The sequence below is a fragment of the Leuresthes tenuis genome, unplaced genomic scaffold (genome assembly GCF_036924035.1).
Source record: "Leuresthes tenuis unplaced genomic scaffold, fLeuTen1.0.hap1 SCAF_11, whole genome shotgun sequence".
Taxonomy (NCBI): domain Eukaryota; kingdom Metazoa; phylum Chordata; class Actinopteri; order Atheriniformes; family Atherinopsidae; genus Leuresthes; species Leuresthes tenuis.
The window spans coordinates 13,375,192-13,391,142 of NW_027325365.1; the positions used below are offsets into that span (position 1 = coordinate 13,375,192).

A 15,951-nucleotide genomic window follows, 5' to 3' on the forward strand; every position below is an offset into this window, starting at 1 on the left:
TGACTGTGCCTTTTATAGACCAAGCTGTGATGTTTGGTCAGTTTTCTTAGCTTTTTTTTAGTTTGTGAGGAGTTTTTTTTTTTTTTTTTTTTTTTTTTTTTTTACAGCTGGTGCACAATTAAGTCTAAATTAGTGCCATGGTCCAATGAAAAGAGCCTCAAACTGTAATATCTTGGTTAAATCGGATAAGTATTTCCTCAATTCCCGGAGTTCTTTCCCTTTGCCTCTTCGTCATAAACACATTGTTGAGAAGGTGCTGAAGGCTTTCAAGAGGCACTCTTGGATTGGCGGATTAAAGAGTCGATGGAAGAGAAATTCTTTTCAAGTTTAGAGTCTGTTTTATTTCACGATGAACATCTTCCACAAGTGCTAGAAAAATTGTGGACCATAACTCTAACTTTGAAGAAACAAGTGTCTCTTTTTACTTCCCAAAAAGACAGAAGCCGAGAAGGCGATGGATTTAGAGAGCTCGGCCCCCCCACATCCAGCTCAGGAAACTCCGAGCCCTCTGCTCTTCCTCTGCGGTGACGGCACTTAATCACACTCGCAGCGCTGCAGCGCGCTTCACTTGTACGTCACCGCCTCGTCCCTTTCTTCATCTCCCCCCCCCCCCCCCCCCCCCCCCCCCCCCCCCTCTTCCTCCCCCTCCTCATATGATCTGTTCTCCTCTGCCCAAGTGATGTAGGGTCACGAGAATGGGGAAAACACCTTCCAAGGAGACACACACACATGCACTTGTGAATTTGCACAACACTCACAGAGCCGTTCGTTGAGTGCTGAATAGTGAGAGATCAGCTCATGCTCCTTGAGGCAAACTTTTGGATAGAAACTTTCCCCAAACTCAAGGTAAGGCATGCTTTAATAACACCGTTCAGAGTTAAGTTGGATGTTTATTTTATCGCGATAAACAAAAGAAATGTAGCTTCACATTGGGCAGTCTGCTTGGTGTTTGTATGCGGGGCCTTTACTCAGAAAATGTCTTTGCTTTTATTGTCACCGAGCACAGAGGCTGATTTTCATGCACGTTTAAAGACATTATCAGCCTGCTCCAACAGCAGTCCTGCCCGTATCAGCTCTGTCAGCCCCGGTCATTTAAGAGCAGAAATCAGATATGATCTGCACCAAAGCTTCGTTTATAGGCTTTATAGACGTGTTCTTGTGAATGCAGCATCTCCATTTGACAAACATTTCTTTGTTTTTGTTTATTCTGTTTCCTACAAATCAGACATTTAGTTACTTTTGAGGATCATTCTTTTCCTGAGCATTAAACTGGGCATCCAGAGTCACAGTGTGATCTCCTGACGTCAGTATTCGCCTGCTGGCACATACTTTGGAATGTAATTGCATCTGAATGATTCTAATTCTTGCTTACTCTGTAAATTCATTAGTGCATTCTCCCTCCTCTCCCACTCATCCCGGGGGGTTTCTGTGTTTACAAATGGACCTTTTGTAAATGGCTTTGTTTGTGCTGCATTTACATGAATGTACTTCTGTGACTGCAAACCCCAAATGCATTTTTTTCTGATAGAGGTCTAACTCTCCTTGATCAAGCTCTTTTTAGATGGCCTGAAGCTTTAGCATTCGCAGAAATCCAAATAGACTTATTTTGGGATTTGTGTTGTATCACATATGAAGAATGTAGTGTGATGAACATCGACTGCAGTTTATCAGCTGTGAGTTTTTAAAAAGTTACGATCGGATGCAAGTAAGATGAGGAAAAGTAAGTGAAGTCTTTAAAGAATAAGTTTGAGATCCCTTCAACATGATTTAAGGCCAAATGACACTTTTTCAGTAAAATATCAGTTTTTTTTGTTCGTCCTTACAAAGTGCAGATTGGACTCGATTGTTTTTGGTGCAGGAAATCTGTTCCGTGTGCGTTGGAGGTTTTTGATTTCCCTGCCAGCCATGTATTAAACACTGAACTAAGTATATATATATATATATATATATATATATATATATTAATATGTGTGTGTGTCATTAGATTAGCTTGGTGTCAAACACAGCATCTACAGCACAGTGAAATGTACAATTTAAGGTTTTGAGGTCTTTGTAGAACCTTGGATCTGGACCACAAGCTGAACATGATGGTTTTCTTGATCTCGTTTGTCCTCCTTAGTTTGGGAAAAATGAGTCTTAAACACCTGTTGTAAATGTAAGCCTATAAATAGCCTATATACATCTTGTCCTGGCCTTGTGCTTCTTTCCAAACAGCTCAGCCAATGATTTATGACCCCACCTGCTCCTATGTTTAACTTGAGATTAAATCTCAGCCTGTCAGACACATCCCTCCTTTCTCTCTAAATCCCCCCTCACTTTATATCTTAGCAAAATATCAAAATATGCCAGCGTCGGTTTAGACAATGATAACTAATAATATCAGTCAGGGTAGAAGCCGTGGGCAGAGAGCTTGACTCTACAAAAAGCCAAAGCCGGCAGTCCATTAGCGCAGAATGCTAACAGTCTTTCAGACTCTGGGAAATCTCAGAACACTGTCAAGGTCCATGTGGTGGTGACCGGGGGCTGATCGACCCAGGGCGAGAAGCTCCTAAATCTTAGTCCTGTTTGTCTGAGCGCCTGCCTCAAAGGTAAACACGGTTCAAAGAAAACATGAGAAGCCAAATGAAGATAGGCGATAAACACGTTTTCAATTAATGTCAAGATGCGTCTTTGGAGGTTTGGCAGAGCCTAATCGTTTGTGAGGCCACTGGCAGGGTGGCCTGTTTTGTGTCAGCTGTCCCCTGTTTATTATGACAAATTCCCTGCAGTGTGAACATTTATTTAATGCCACTCACTCTGCTTAAAGCGAAGCTGGAAAATGCGCCATCTCAGAGCTGTGCGTTTGGAAGTTTTTCTCTTTATTTCTTCATTTCTTTCTGAATTTATTTATTTTAAATTGACCTAATCTGTGCTTTCATGTGCCCAAAAAAGTATTCTGATGGCTTGAATGGGGAAGGAATGGACCCACAATCCTCCTTATCTGAACTCTGAGAATACAGGCGATCAAGAAGAAACCAATCTGAGAGTCAGAGTGGAGAGGAAAGAGGACTCCGAGACATCACCAGCAGATCATTTGTGAAGTTTTAACATGGGATGAGCTCCTGTCATCAGTGAGTTAAGGTACTTGACTAAGACTTAAGGTAAAGGTGTCATAAATTCCGACTACATAGACATTTTGTAACCACACTGAATCTTTTCCAGTTTGAATGAGCTCCTGGCGCACTCCAAATTGAACAAGTTCTAACGTCAGTGGTGTCATGCGAGGTTTTTACGTCTCAACCTGTGGAATCGGTGCCATGTTTTCTGTGGTCTGAAATACTATTGAATGTTTTTAATGTTGGCTTTTGACAAGTCTTTAATGGCAGACTTGGTTGTGAAACCACACAGTTACAGAATAACCTGCATGACGACACAGTTGGTTGTTTTATCATTCAAATACTCTGATTTGCACTTTGTATCCTCTAGTGAACAGTTATTTGATGAAATTTGTGTGCAGTTTATTGCTTTTTTATTAACTTTTACTGAAAGTTATTCTAGTCTTTAAAACTGTGTGTGTGTGCGCGCGCGTTCTCAAACAAAGATAGTACATCACCATTAATGCCCTTTTTGTTCCCCGTCTCTTCCTGCTGCCTTCAGACATGAGGGCAAAAGATGATCTAACGATAATAAAAACCTCAAAGGGATATTTTAGGCTACCTTTAAAGTTTATGTTTAAGCTGACTCTTTCGGCTGTAGCTCCGTATCATAAAATTTAATTAAACAGGATGATATCACTAATTTCTTAAACTGAAATTGCATTTGGAGCGGCTCTCTTTATGAATAACAATGCAGCTTTCAAAGCTCAAACTGTGCAGCATGAGTTGATGTAAACTGATTTAATTTGTTACCTTGGTCCTCTACTATGATATTTTCCAACCGTGACTGTATCTGGTTTTGGTTTGACACAAAGACGTAGTAAGATTCGTCAAGTCTTCCAAGAACTCTTGAGTAGCATGTCTGGACATTTCCGTGCTCACAGATGCAGTACCTCTCTAAAGGAACTTCCTGTCTATGGCCAGCTGTGTCCTAGTGTATCCTGACTGAGACCCAAAGCAGACCCTGGCCTGTGAGCTTGGAGCCTGAACCCTGGAGGGTCAGGGGTGTTGACTGGGAGAAAATGCGATGCACCACCCTCGCCACCCTGCTGACAGTGGTCATGTTGTACCTGGTGATGGGAGCGCTTGTCTTCGTCAACTTGGAGAGTCCTGCGGAGAATACAGCACACGAAGACCTGCTTGAAACCAAGAAAGCCTTCCTCAAAAATAACTCCTGTGTCACAGACTTGGACTTCCACAAGCTTGTGAAGGTATCATCGGACACACTAAGCAAACACCAGTCTGATCCTGGTCAAACAATGTTCTTTTCAAAGGTTTCTTCTTAGTGTTGCACTGGATGAGTCAATTTTCTATACAAATTCATGTTAGCACGCACTGATGTGAGACGTATTCACCGAGTCTTTTTATAGTATCGATTTTCTTTGGCCGTTGACTAAGCCCATAAAAACAAATCCCTGTCTATGAAAAGTGTTTTTCCATGGAAATGATCCATTTACTCCGTTATAGTGTTTAATGTAGCCTTTGCCTCATTTCGTCATTTTCCACTAGTACTGTATTTCTTCTAACTTAAAATTTTAGGAGGACCACACACAATTTAAGAGCTCAACACAACACAACACATTCGTCTCGACTGCATAATGAATGCATACTTGACCGTTCACATTAACAACGAGCTGCTCTTCGGCAGTATGACTGAGGATAATTTTAATTTGTGTGGAGTTTCAGCGGGTAACTTTCATCTCTTTTTGGATCAAGTAAACCATGAATTACAGAAATGTCTGTGTTTATAGCCGTTAACAAAGGCAAAGTCTGTGTAAAAGCATCTTGTAGGCAGTGACTGTCAGTATGCTGACTTAATGCTGAGGTCTGAGCTGCAGTCAAGCTACAGTGAAAAGGATTTAGTGCACTTTAGTTTCAGTCACACTATTTGTCAATGAGCCCCCTTTTTACTACAGGATAGTAATACGGTTTTGGTGTTTTTATGTGGTTTGGAGATGTGAAACAGTCAGAATGTCAGTCATGATTTATTTCTGAGTCGCTGCATTATTCTCACAGTTGCTGCTCCCTCTCATCCTTCATCCTCCAGCCTGCTCACCCGCCCACACACACAGAAAAACACACACACACACACACACACACACACACACACACACACACACTCTGCACTGCAGTCTGTCTCTCTGGCACAGATGACTAAGTAAAAACGTTGTGCTTTCTAAAGCCAACAACTACTCCTGTGGCACCGATTTTAAAAGTTACGTGGAGTTTGACAGTTTGAGACAGAAAGACGTTTTAAAATGATCTCCCCAGTTCTGTTTAATCCCTGTTGCCTGTGCTGGGATGTCAGGAACTGGGACCCCCAAAAAGTCCCAGGTCCATTGGGAAAGTTCCTGTGCTGCTTATGTTCGCACACTGATAACAATGAGTTGTTTAATGCTCGTTAAAGATAAAGTTTGTTTCCAGACGATTGGCCCTGAAACGTTAGACCCACCCTACACATTCACTGCCTTCGACAGCTCGTTGCATGTGAAAGTCTGACTGCAGTTTGGAAAAGTTTGTTGAAGCTCAACCCCAGCGCTGACTGCTTGTTTCTTGGCTTTTTTGCATATAAAACGTGTTAACGAGGTTTAAAAACGTTGTTTTCATTGGAGGCAGTTTTCAAATGCGCTTCAGTTCATGTAAAACTAAGAAAAGCATGACACATGACTGTAGCCTCACAGTATCTAGTATTTTCACAACTTCTCTTTGAGTGTCACCCACATGAAAGCAGCAGATGCTCTGTTTGGCCACAGGCTTTCCTCTATGTTACAAACCAGTGCTGTGATGTAGCTAAAAACATTTACTAATCTTTTTCTAGTTCTTCCAATATGAACTATTTTGGCTACTTTAGTTCTTCCTGTCTGTGGCAGCAAATATTGCACCACATAACAAAGCACTGCCTGATTGTCGCAACCATGAGGCAAGCAGCTCCACCAGGTGTTAATTCATATCCAAGTTATCAGAAATATTTCTAAATTGTCTGAGGAACAAAGGACCCATATTGTTAGAAGATAGAATTATAAAACTTAGGTAAAGTAAGTAAAAGTTGAATACTAAGTCACAGCCTTATAATGTCCTGTCAAGTATATTTTACCGTAATATATGATTTGTTTTTTAAAGAGGAGATCCATTTTTCTCATGATACGTTGATTGGAGTTGGACTATGAATGCAAAGTATTTAGCATCTGAAGCGCTCTTGGTGTGGAGTATTTTTACACCCATTATTTTATTTTTTGTACACTTATTGTATTGTATCAACCTGTTGCAACATGGGTATATTCTTAGGTGATGCTTCACCTATTATAGAATAAAAATAGAATAGAACAGAAAAAATACTTTATTTTCACATGCAGCCGTGATGAAATTCAAATTAGTCGAGGAGCTAAAAAAAAAAAGATAAATTGTACCAAGGAAATGGACATTTTAGTTCACTGCTCTTCTACAACATGCTGTTTACTGTCTTTTTGTTCTTGCAGATTTTATTTGATTATTATGTCTTTGGCTACGATTATTCACATGCAGCCATGATCGGAGTGCGATGATAAAATTGACATAAAAACTAAGTTTGGTTTCGAGGGCGATTTACTGTTGAATTACATCCCTCACCTGCAGAAAGTGGTGTCTGCAGTCGACGCAGGTCTGGATGTGAGCAACCTTCCTGTCAACCTGACCACCCGCTGGGACTGGGCCTCCGCCTTCTTCTTCTGTGGTACCATCATCACCACCATAGGTAGGTGGTAGGTCTCCTATGCGGGTGAAACTTTGAAGATTGTTCTACGAAATCAGTTCAAATATTTTACATCTTTATCTTAACATTTTTCGTAATGTTTCATTTTAATGTAGAATCAGGTGTCGGGTCTAAATCTGTATGTAAAGACCTGAATCTTTGTATCTATATGCACTGATGACCCATTGTAGTCCTCATGTTATTCTAAAAAAAAAATCTCAGAACTGGAGCTGCGCTGAACGATAAATGGATGCTAAGATTGCCAAATTTCAAGAAATGATCTGGTCTATTCTAGTAAGAAATACCATCAAAAGAACCTCTTTGTTTGGTGTGTACATATTGCTATATCTGACTCTTATCTTTTCTTAACCAGGCTTTGGAAACCTGTCTCCTCGGACATGGGTTGGACAGCTGTTCTGCGTGTGCTACGCCCTGGTGGGCATCCCCATGTTTGGCATACTGCTCGCTGGAGTGGGTGACCACATGGGCACCGTGCTGCGGAGAGCTGTGGCCAAGATTGAGACCCTCTTTTTGGTGAGAACGGTCTGCCCTGTCCAGGAACTAAACCTTAGTTTGATTTACACCTGGTTGAATCACAGATAAAAGAGGCCCAGGCATCAAGGGATTGTTGTGCACATCAAATAACTTTCGTGAGTTTCGTGTATGTAAGCCAGTGCTATTAGAATAAAACCATCCATCTGATATGCCTAATTCTTTTGAAGGAAGGAATAGTGTAGAACTGTTGCATTAAAAATGGTTAAAAGTAGTTGCTGCCTCCATTTTAGAGGGAAAAAAAACAAAACACTAACACACTCTGCACACTCTACAGGGGACAATTTATTTAAAATCTGTAATACAGCCGGTATGAGTACTGTGTCTGCAGGCTTGAGAAGCAACACAGGAACGTTGTTTAAAGACCTTCAGCTGAGGAAGAGGACACATTTTATTTATTTACAGTCTGAATATGTAAGCTGTTCACTTCAGTCACACAGATGGAATTCCTTGTCCCTAAAGTTTCATAGAAAAGACAGGAAAAAAAACTTTCACAGGATTTCTATAATTTCTATAAAGAACGATGAAATACAGTGTGATAAAGATGTCAGCAGGGACTAATTAATCTCAGACTTTTAATGCCCTCACTGAGTGAAAATAAAAGAAGCAAAAATGGAAATAGTATGAAAACTAGGTGGTAAAGATGGCTCAGGTTGGTTTACTTCCACAAATACTTACTAATGTACCGAATAGGCACTGAAAACTGTTCTGCCAAATGGTGGAGCGGGACGTTAAAGTAACACTGGAGGATCATTTTTTTGCTGCTCGTTGTGTCCCCCTACAGTTTAGGGATGTAACACCTCTGTCATAAAACAAATCTCGGAGCGAGCCCTGGACGTGTTCAGGGCTACGTGTTACATGCACATGGAACTGAAATGAAATGAAAGCCCAAGAGAAAAAGCCACCATAAAGCAAAGTGGTGTGGTGTTAGGCTGGGAACCAAAGTTGTGAACTGCGGTATCAGCAGTTTGGTGCTCCAAGGCAGTTTCAGGCAAAAGCAAATCAGTGTACTGAGTCAGAACCAAATAGCCTTAAGGTTACCTTCTCTCTTATGTATTTAAATATATCTACCTTCAGCCTAATATTTTCACCCTTAATTAGTTCAAGTTGGTTTTGTTCTGTGTACTTCTGTTAGAAAATTTTAGCTCTTAGAAATGATTTGTTCTGCGTCAGCTGCTGTCTTCCTCTCCCGTAGAAACGTAAGGTCAGGCCCACGACTGTGCGCGCGATCTCAGCTGTTCTCTCCATCCTGATCGGCTGCCTGATCTTCCTCGCTGTGCCAACTGTCGTGTTTCAGAGAGTGGAGAATTGGTCTTTTCTGGAGTCGCTGTATTTTGTGGTCATCACTCTCACCACTGTTGGCTTTGGAGACTATGTACCAGGTACTTGCACACAAACACATTACAAACCATTCACACACACACACACACAACCCTGAGCTTCAGAACAGCTGGAAAGAATAGAAGGCCTGTCTCATTTCCTGCCTGAAGGTCAAACCCACACAGCAAATCCTACTTACTTACTAGGGTGAGAAACAACTGAATATAATTTTTGTCTTTTTTAGATGTATACATTTTCCCTTAAAAATAGAGTGCAACTTTGTCTCTTTGCAGCTGTAAGATTCATTCATATTAGTAAATGAAGTAAATAGCTCTTAAACTGCTTACACCCTTAAACCCTGCAAAGAAAGATTGCAAGTGAAGGTTGGTGTAAACATCGCTTTTCTTTCTTTTTCAATACTGTATCACATCAAAGTGAAAAACAAGAGCAACAGGCTTAGGAAAAACAACAAATGACCCGTTTGTTCTCTGGAACATCACATGTATTGAAACCCTTTATGAGTCTGGTTTCTGTGCCTCCAGGTGGAGCTTATGAGGGAGATGATATCTTTAAGCCTCTGGTGTTGTTGTGGATAGTGTTTGGTCTCGCCTACTTTGCCTCCATTCTTACCATGATAGGCAACTGGCTGAAGGTGCTGTCTAAGAGGACCCGCGCAGAGGTTAGAGATTTACAGCGTTGCACAGCAGAAATGTGAACACCGAGACGAGGAGACGCACTGAGTCGTGTCTCATCACCTCCAATGTTTCCCTCTCTCCCCCTTAGATGGAGGAGCTGAGGGCCCATGCCACAGACTGGACACAGAACATGTCCATGGACTTCCGCATCCCAAACCCTCTGGAATTCAATGACCCTTTCCTCCTGCAGCGCCGGCGCTGGAAACGCAGTGAGCGTCGCCGCATGCGCCGGGGAGCCCAGGGCACTCTGGGACACTTTGCTCGAGGGGGGTCTGAGAATGGACACCTGCCTCATCGGTTGGCTGGCCTCTCCAGCTCCATGAGCCACATGGAGGCCCATTCGTCTCTAGAAAGGGCTGTAGTTGCAAAGTTCAGGCCGCGGGTGAGTGTAACTGGAGGGTTAACAGTGCAGAGAAGCAGAGCTGACCCTGCTGTGGGTGTGCAGATGCGGGAGAGGTCGTTTCATCACCTGCTGCATCGCTCGTTCTCCCTCCCTGTGGCCTGCTCCACCTTGGAGCTGGGTTCAACAGGTGCCGCCATGCAGGAGGGATCCCTCTCTGGGAGTGAGTCTGCGTTTGACTCGAAGTCAGACAGCTCCTCGCTGTCCTTGTCGTTCTCGGCGCTCCGGAAATTCCAGCCTTGCCCTACTGTCAACATCGTTGACGAGGGGGGAGTGAGAGCTGCTCAGATGAATGCAGCACAGGAGAAAAACAAACTGATTCAAGCAGAGGATGGTGAATCTGTAGCAAACAGTGGCCACAATCACAAACTCGCATCAAGTCTTCTTTCTCACAGCTCCCTTCTTCTTCCCTCACTGCATCCAGCTGCCCCGCCCCCTCAAAGCAGCACCGCCCCCTCACCAGGCTGCCAGCTGCTGGATTTCTTCGGAGAGAACCTTGCGTTCATTGATGAATCCTCGGACACGCTGAGTGACCACGACCGGCTAGCAGTGAACGAAGAAAGGAGGAGGCGCCCGCGAAAACCTAAGAGGAGAAGCATGAAGAGGCAGTTCACACACAGGCGGAGCCCCCTGCAGGTGAGGAGGCCCAGCAGTGACCTGCAGCCACCATCTAATCCCCCTACACCACCTCCTCCAGACTCCTCTCCCTTAGACCCTCCCTCATCCGAGATGCAGACAGATTCAGCCCCTGCACTCTGACAACCACCACACTCAAAGTCCACGAGAACTGAACAGCGTGCACCGCTGTGGTTTTACAGCAGATTTAACCTTTCCAACAGACTGAAGATCCACGCCTCCTTCATAACACCATCATGGTTTTCTAAGATGTTCTAGTACCAATGTTTCGCTTAACAAAATCAGCTCCCAAATTTAGCTTTTGTATTTAAGGATAAAGCTACCATTTACTGCTGGCATGACCAAACTGATTCTTGTCTAAATCTGCCCCACAAAGTGGGAATCGTGCTTAAACTCAACCACACCTGGTGTAAACAGCTGATTGCAAGTTTCAATGCTTTCAGGAGCCAACGAGTCTTGTCATTATCCAGCTGCTATCACATGCATTTATCTAATCGGTTGATCCTGTTTTCAGCCAGTACCCGGCAGACTTTTTCAGCTCTGAACCTCAGACTTAAGAGGGCTGTGTCACACTTTTGGGGACTGAGCCATTTTTACAGCAGTTAGCCACCTCGCATTCAAAAAGGCCACTAACAAAAGAGAAAACCTGCACACGTAAAAGGGAGAGCAGGGATGTGTTATGCAGTCTTTTAGGTGGTATTGTTGCTGATATCCATGTGAGCTAGCTAATCTGATCACAACATATAACTTGTCAAGACCTGGGAGGCAGGCCACCCAGTTAAGTGAAAATTCCCAGGGGAAAACCCTGAACTGGGTGGAAAATGTGAACCACAACAAGAGTTTCAAAACACGGCAGGGCCATCATACATGGTCATACCAGTGCCAGTCGTCCATGTAATTTTGCCATACACATCATCTGAGTCACAACTTAGACGTGCATGAAACTGTTCCTGCATTTTTTTCCCCAGTGGTTAAAAAGGGTTCAAAAAGAACGATATCAGACAAACACCTTTGAACTCTTCTGAAGTAAAAAGCAAGGCTAAAGTTATTTGTGTTGTGTACCAGCTCTGGGCCAACTATTAGATGTACCGACCTCACTTTTCCTCTGGCTGATCTCTATCATTTTTTAAAAGACGTTTTTTATTTTAAAAATGCTCTGCTAAATAAATTACAGTTTTTTTTGCAACTTGTTTATACATTCATTGTCGTCTGTTAAGTGCTTTTATATTGTTTTATAGTGAAGTGTCAGAGTTCTCTTTTGCGAATGGCTTTATTTTGAGTTTCTTTTGTCTGACCACTCTTAATGCTGAGGAGCGGTAGTTTCTCATCTTGGTCAGAGTCAAGATTGTCCAAGTCTTTGAACGCTTGGAAAAAGAATGATGCAACATATTTTCCACCCAACTGTTTCATGCAATCCAACTGTGCAGCGCAGAAAAAAGACCATTCAAGGAGCTCCTTTAAATCATACAAACCCCGCTGTCCCTGCACAGTGAAATCAGGATGTGTGCTATAAAATGGTTAATGGCAGCACTGCTGTGCGCACATTACTTTCACAATACAAAAAGGAAACAGCAGCTCTACATACAAAGAGGGTAATATTTTGTACAGTACATACAGCATACAGTTAAAACCTGGCACACAGTCTAATTTTTTCACTGTTAAGCAGCAGACGTGATATGATCTGAGCCCTGAGGGTCCTGAATGAACTCAGCTCTTGGTGGATGATGAATAAACAGTCAGTTCCTGCATTCTTAGAAGCAGGAACTACTACACCAGATCGCTGTGGCATTATGCCCTCCACCAGGGCCAAAATAAGTAACTGACAGAGCCCACACTCTGATCCAGGCTCCCACATATTTTGTTACTTGTTGACAGAAGACTGGAAGCAGAAGAGAATGGCTCATGGCGGTGTGCTGAGTGTGACCCATCAGCAATATTTTAATTTCATTATGAATCCTTACCTATACAGGATGTTTTTTTTTTTTCATGCTACTCCTTTATATACGATTAAAAAAGAGAAAGAGGAGAGTTGTGAAATTATCACTTTTAGGCTAAATATGTAACTTTAAAATGCTATTTTAATTTTCACTCCAGGACTATTGACAGCAGAGAGAAGGTCTGTAAAGTGTAAGCTACCCAACGGTGTGTTGCTTTTTTTTTCTTCAGCTTTCAACTTTTAAAGTCACTCAGTTACAAAATTTAAATATGGATTTGATTACGTCAAACATTGCTCAGTGACTGTTTCACATATATTCTTGAATCCAAGTATTAGATTGTGAATACGAACGAATGTAAAATCTGAGCTTTATATCTACGCAACTCCCATTCATTTAAATTTACAGTTAGGCCAAGAAATATTTGAGCAGTGACACCACTACCACTACAATATCCACTGAAGTGTGATGTGCGAGTGATGTTAAAAATCGATAAAATGTTTTGGGTTGGACAGTTTGTCTCTATAACACATAAAAATCCATCTGACTGCTTCTGTCACACCATCAACGAACAAGAGTGACTTAGTGCCGCTGGAAGTCATTCATTCCCCTGGTAAAATAACCAGATCTCAGCTGGAAACTCTTGTTTGTGGGCTGTATAATTTGGATATACATGAGGAAAAAAAATGCTGAATGTTACTAAACCTCACACATGATTTAACTGACAGTGCTTAATGTGGTTTGATAGGCTTACAATAATGATTTTCACATTTAGCAACAAACAGATGAACAGTAAGTACAAATCAAATTGAATCAGCCTGTCATGCGTTTGGGGAACACGATCAAAGAAATGACGCCCTCGTCTGTGTAAAGAGGGAACAGCTGTGAGTTTGGCCTCCCAGCCTGTTTTGTCCCGACGGGGCTTCAGCTACACTTTAAGTCTCAAAGAGCGACTGCTTGAGAAGTATGGCTTCAAGGATGCTGAGGTCATGGATTGGTAACTTGACTTTACTCCTGTGTCTCGTTGCTTCTCTGCTGCTTGTATAACTTTATTTTGTGTTTATGGTGTCCTGTTTCCCTAAGAGCTATATTTTAGTTTAACTGCCACAAACAAATGGGAATGAATTCTGAAGTCTCATCCAAACAGTGAATGTGAGCTCAAACCACCCCACCCCCCCCCCCCCCCCCCCCCACCCCCTCCTACGTATGTTTTACAGCTTCTATCAAAGGGTCTTTTACATTTACATTACATAGTCTGTATGAAGGGTGGGTGAACGTGTCAAGGCACATTTTGCAGTATGGAGTCTAAATATGTTAGATATATGTATGCATGGGTTTGCTCTCGATGGCCCCATGGGTCTATGCACACACTCGAGGCCAAAGGCAAAGACGTGTCTGATGAAGAAAGAAGTATGTGTGAGAGACAGAGAGTGGGGGTCAACATCCAGAGCAGATGTCCTTCCCAAAGACAGTGGAACTCAGTGTGAGACGAGGCAGCAAGTAGCTCCACCGTGGGATAAGTACAGGTTGGACATAGCAAGGGGTAGTTAAGTGGAAAAGACTTACAGATGCTGCTGGGGCTAGTTTACTCAGGGGCGGGGGGAGCCTCACCACAGCTGAGGAGCTGACACCCCAACACATTCACACACATGCACACTGTGGCTTACAAAAACAAGTTTATTGCGATGGCTGCAGAACAGTTTGTATCTCTTTAAGCTATTTTGACATCAGAACGCTTGGATACGAACCTGACTCTTTTTAGTATAAACAGATGTGTTATTGAATTCAGCTTCAGATCATCGGGTGTCTATTCACTAAAATAACAAGGAACTTGTGAGCTACATTTAAACACATGACATTCAAGTGGTAAGTCAAATGGAGCTAATTAGGAATCAGCTCTGTTGCCTGAGCTAAACCACCCGAACGAGCCGATTCCATCGGATTGTCTGGAGCTAAACACCAATCACAGCAGAGCGTTCGTCCCACTGTAACGGCAAACTCTTTCAGAAAATGTCCACTTATGATGTGGTGAAAGGTTGGGCATTTGAACTGATTCTTCTCACGATCACAGTATGCACAACCTGTTTTGAAAGCAGCGTACTGCCCTGGGTCTTATGGCGCTATCCAAATCTCCAGCTTAATAATCAATTAACCCTTATAGACGTAACTGATGTTACAGGTTTCTAAAATAAAACATTGGGATACACTAACGTGACAGCACATGTTGCTTGAAACCTTTAAAAAGAACAAGAACCACACCTACAGCATGTCACTGCTGTAGGACTCTATTTTGTGTTTCTCAGTCAGTCACTATTTATGACATTACAGCATTTGTCCATTTTAGCAATAAACTACCAAACCTAAGGAAAGCCAAGAATGTGTCAATCCTGTCAGGACATGTGACTGAAAATACCAGACAAACTTGTGATAAATAACCACCACAGTCAGCAGCCAAGAACCTGAAAATTCCTGGCAGTTTTTTTTCCCCCTGCAACATCCTTGTTTACTTTATGCACATTTTGTGGGGGCAGGGCAACAGCATTTACGTATCATCATTTCATAACGTGTGCCAGTCTCTCAGAAAAGTCTGTGGGTTTCACAAAAAGTGCATTATAGCTTCAAAAAGCCAAATTGAGGGATTCTAGTGGGATAGCCCCAAGCCCTCATGGACTTATTGAGAACATATCAGATATTAGGAAATGTGAAGTTTGAAAGGTTTTATTTTGCCAAAGACACATGTTCCACAAATCAGTTCAAAGAGTCTTATATATTTCCAGGGCAGAATGTTCTCAGGGTGTTCCTTTAGTCTCTGACATGATGCTCAGTTCCCAGGGTCCTGTGTTAGCCAAGAACTTATGTTGCCACAGTTCTGTATTCCAAGAGTACTCAATTCCAGGATTCTTATATTTCTATAAGAAATTTTCCAGATTTTCCAGGGCCTTTTGTTCACTTGGTACTGGTTCGCAGTCTTTAGGGCCCTTTGCTCACAAATCCATAATATGTTGTCAGGGTTCTCCCTTCCTATAGTTGGATGTTCATGATGTCCAATGTTCTCCATTTTGATATCCTGAAGGACATTAGCCCGCTTGTTGCGTGTTGATGAAAATTTGACCCAAGTTACTGACTGGAAATTGTCTGTGTCTACAGTTAAAACATTTCATAGATTACATCCATTTCTTTTCCTCTGACAAACCTTGACGCTAAACTATCCTCAGGGTACAAAAAACTTCTTTGACTAGTTTCCACAACAGCTGATGTCATTTTAAGCAAATACAACAAGGAGGAGTTTTTCAGACTCCCATTGTCTGTTATGGAGCTGGGAACATGCTAACATTTGCTTTCTAAAAACAATTTCTTTCTCCCAATGCAAATTTTGATTTACCACTGTTAAGGAATGTTGCTATCTGGCTAACATTTGCTTGTTAAGCTAAAGGATGGCATGCTAACGCTTACTAATTAGCAATATGCAGGTGCAGCTGATGGTAATTATGCTACTTTCAAGCAGAGAAATTGGTTGGTGAATCACGAAAACTTTTACAATTCATCCCGATGG

General features: G+C 42.2%; 1 protein-coding gene across 1 annotated transcript; it reads left to right on the plus strand.

The window, feature by feature from the left end:
- The first annotated feature begins 632 nt into the window (after positions 1 to 632).
- kcnk4a (potassium channel, subfamily K, member 4a) lies at positions 633 to 11,440 on the plus strand. Its single transcript, XM_072395563.1, has 8 exons — positions 633 to 846; positions 2,932 to 3,120; positions 4,059 to 4,345; positions 6,747 to 6,864; positions 7,235 to 7,395; positions 8,609 to 8,795; positions 9,276 to 9,412; positions 9,517 to 11,440. Exons 3-8 carry the CDS (start codon positions 4,157 to 4,159, stop codon positions 10,585 to 10,587), a joined length of 1,863 nt encoding a protein of 620 aa, XP_072251664.1. The 5' UTR covers positions 633 to 846; positions 2,932 to 3,120; positions 4,059 to 4,156; the 3' UTR covers positions 10,588 to 11,440.
- The last annotated feature ends 4,511 nt before the right edge of the window (positions 11,441 to 15,951 follow it).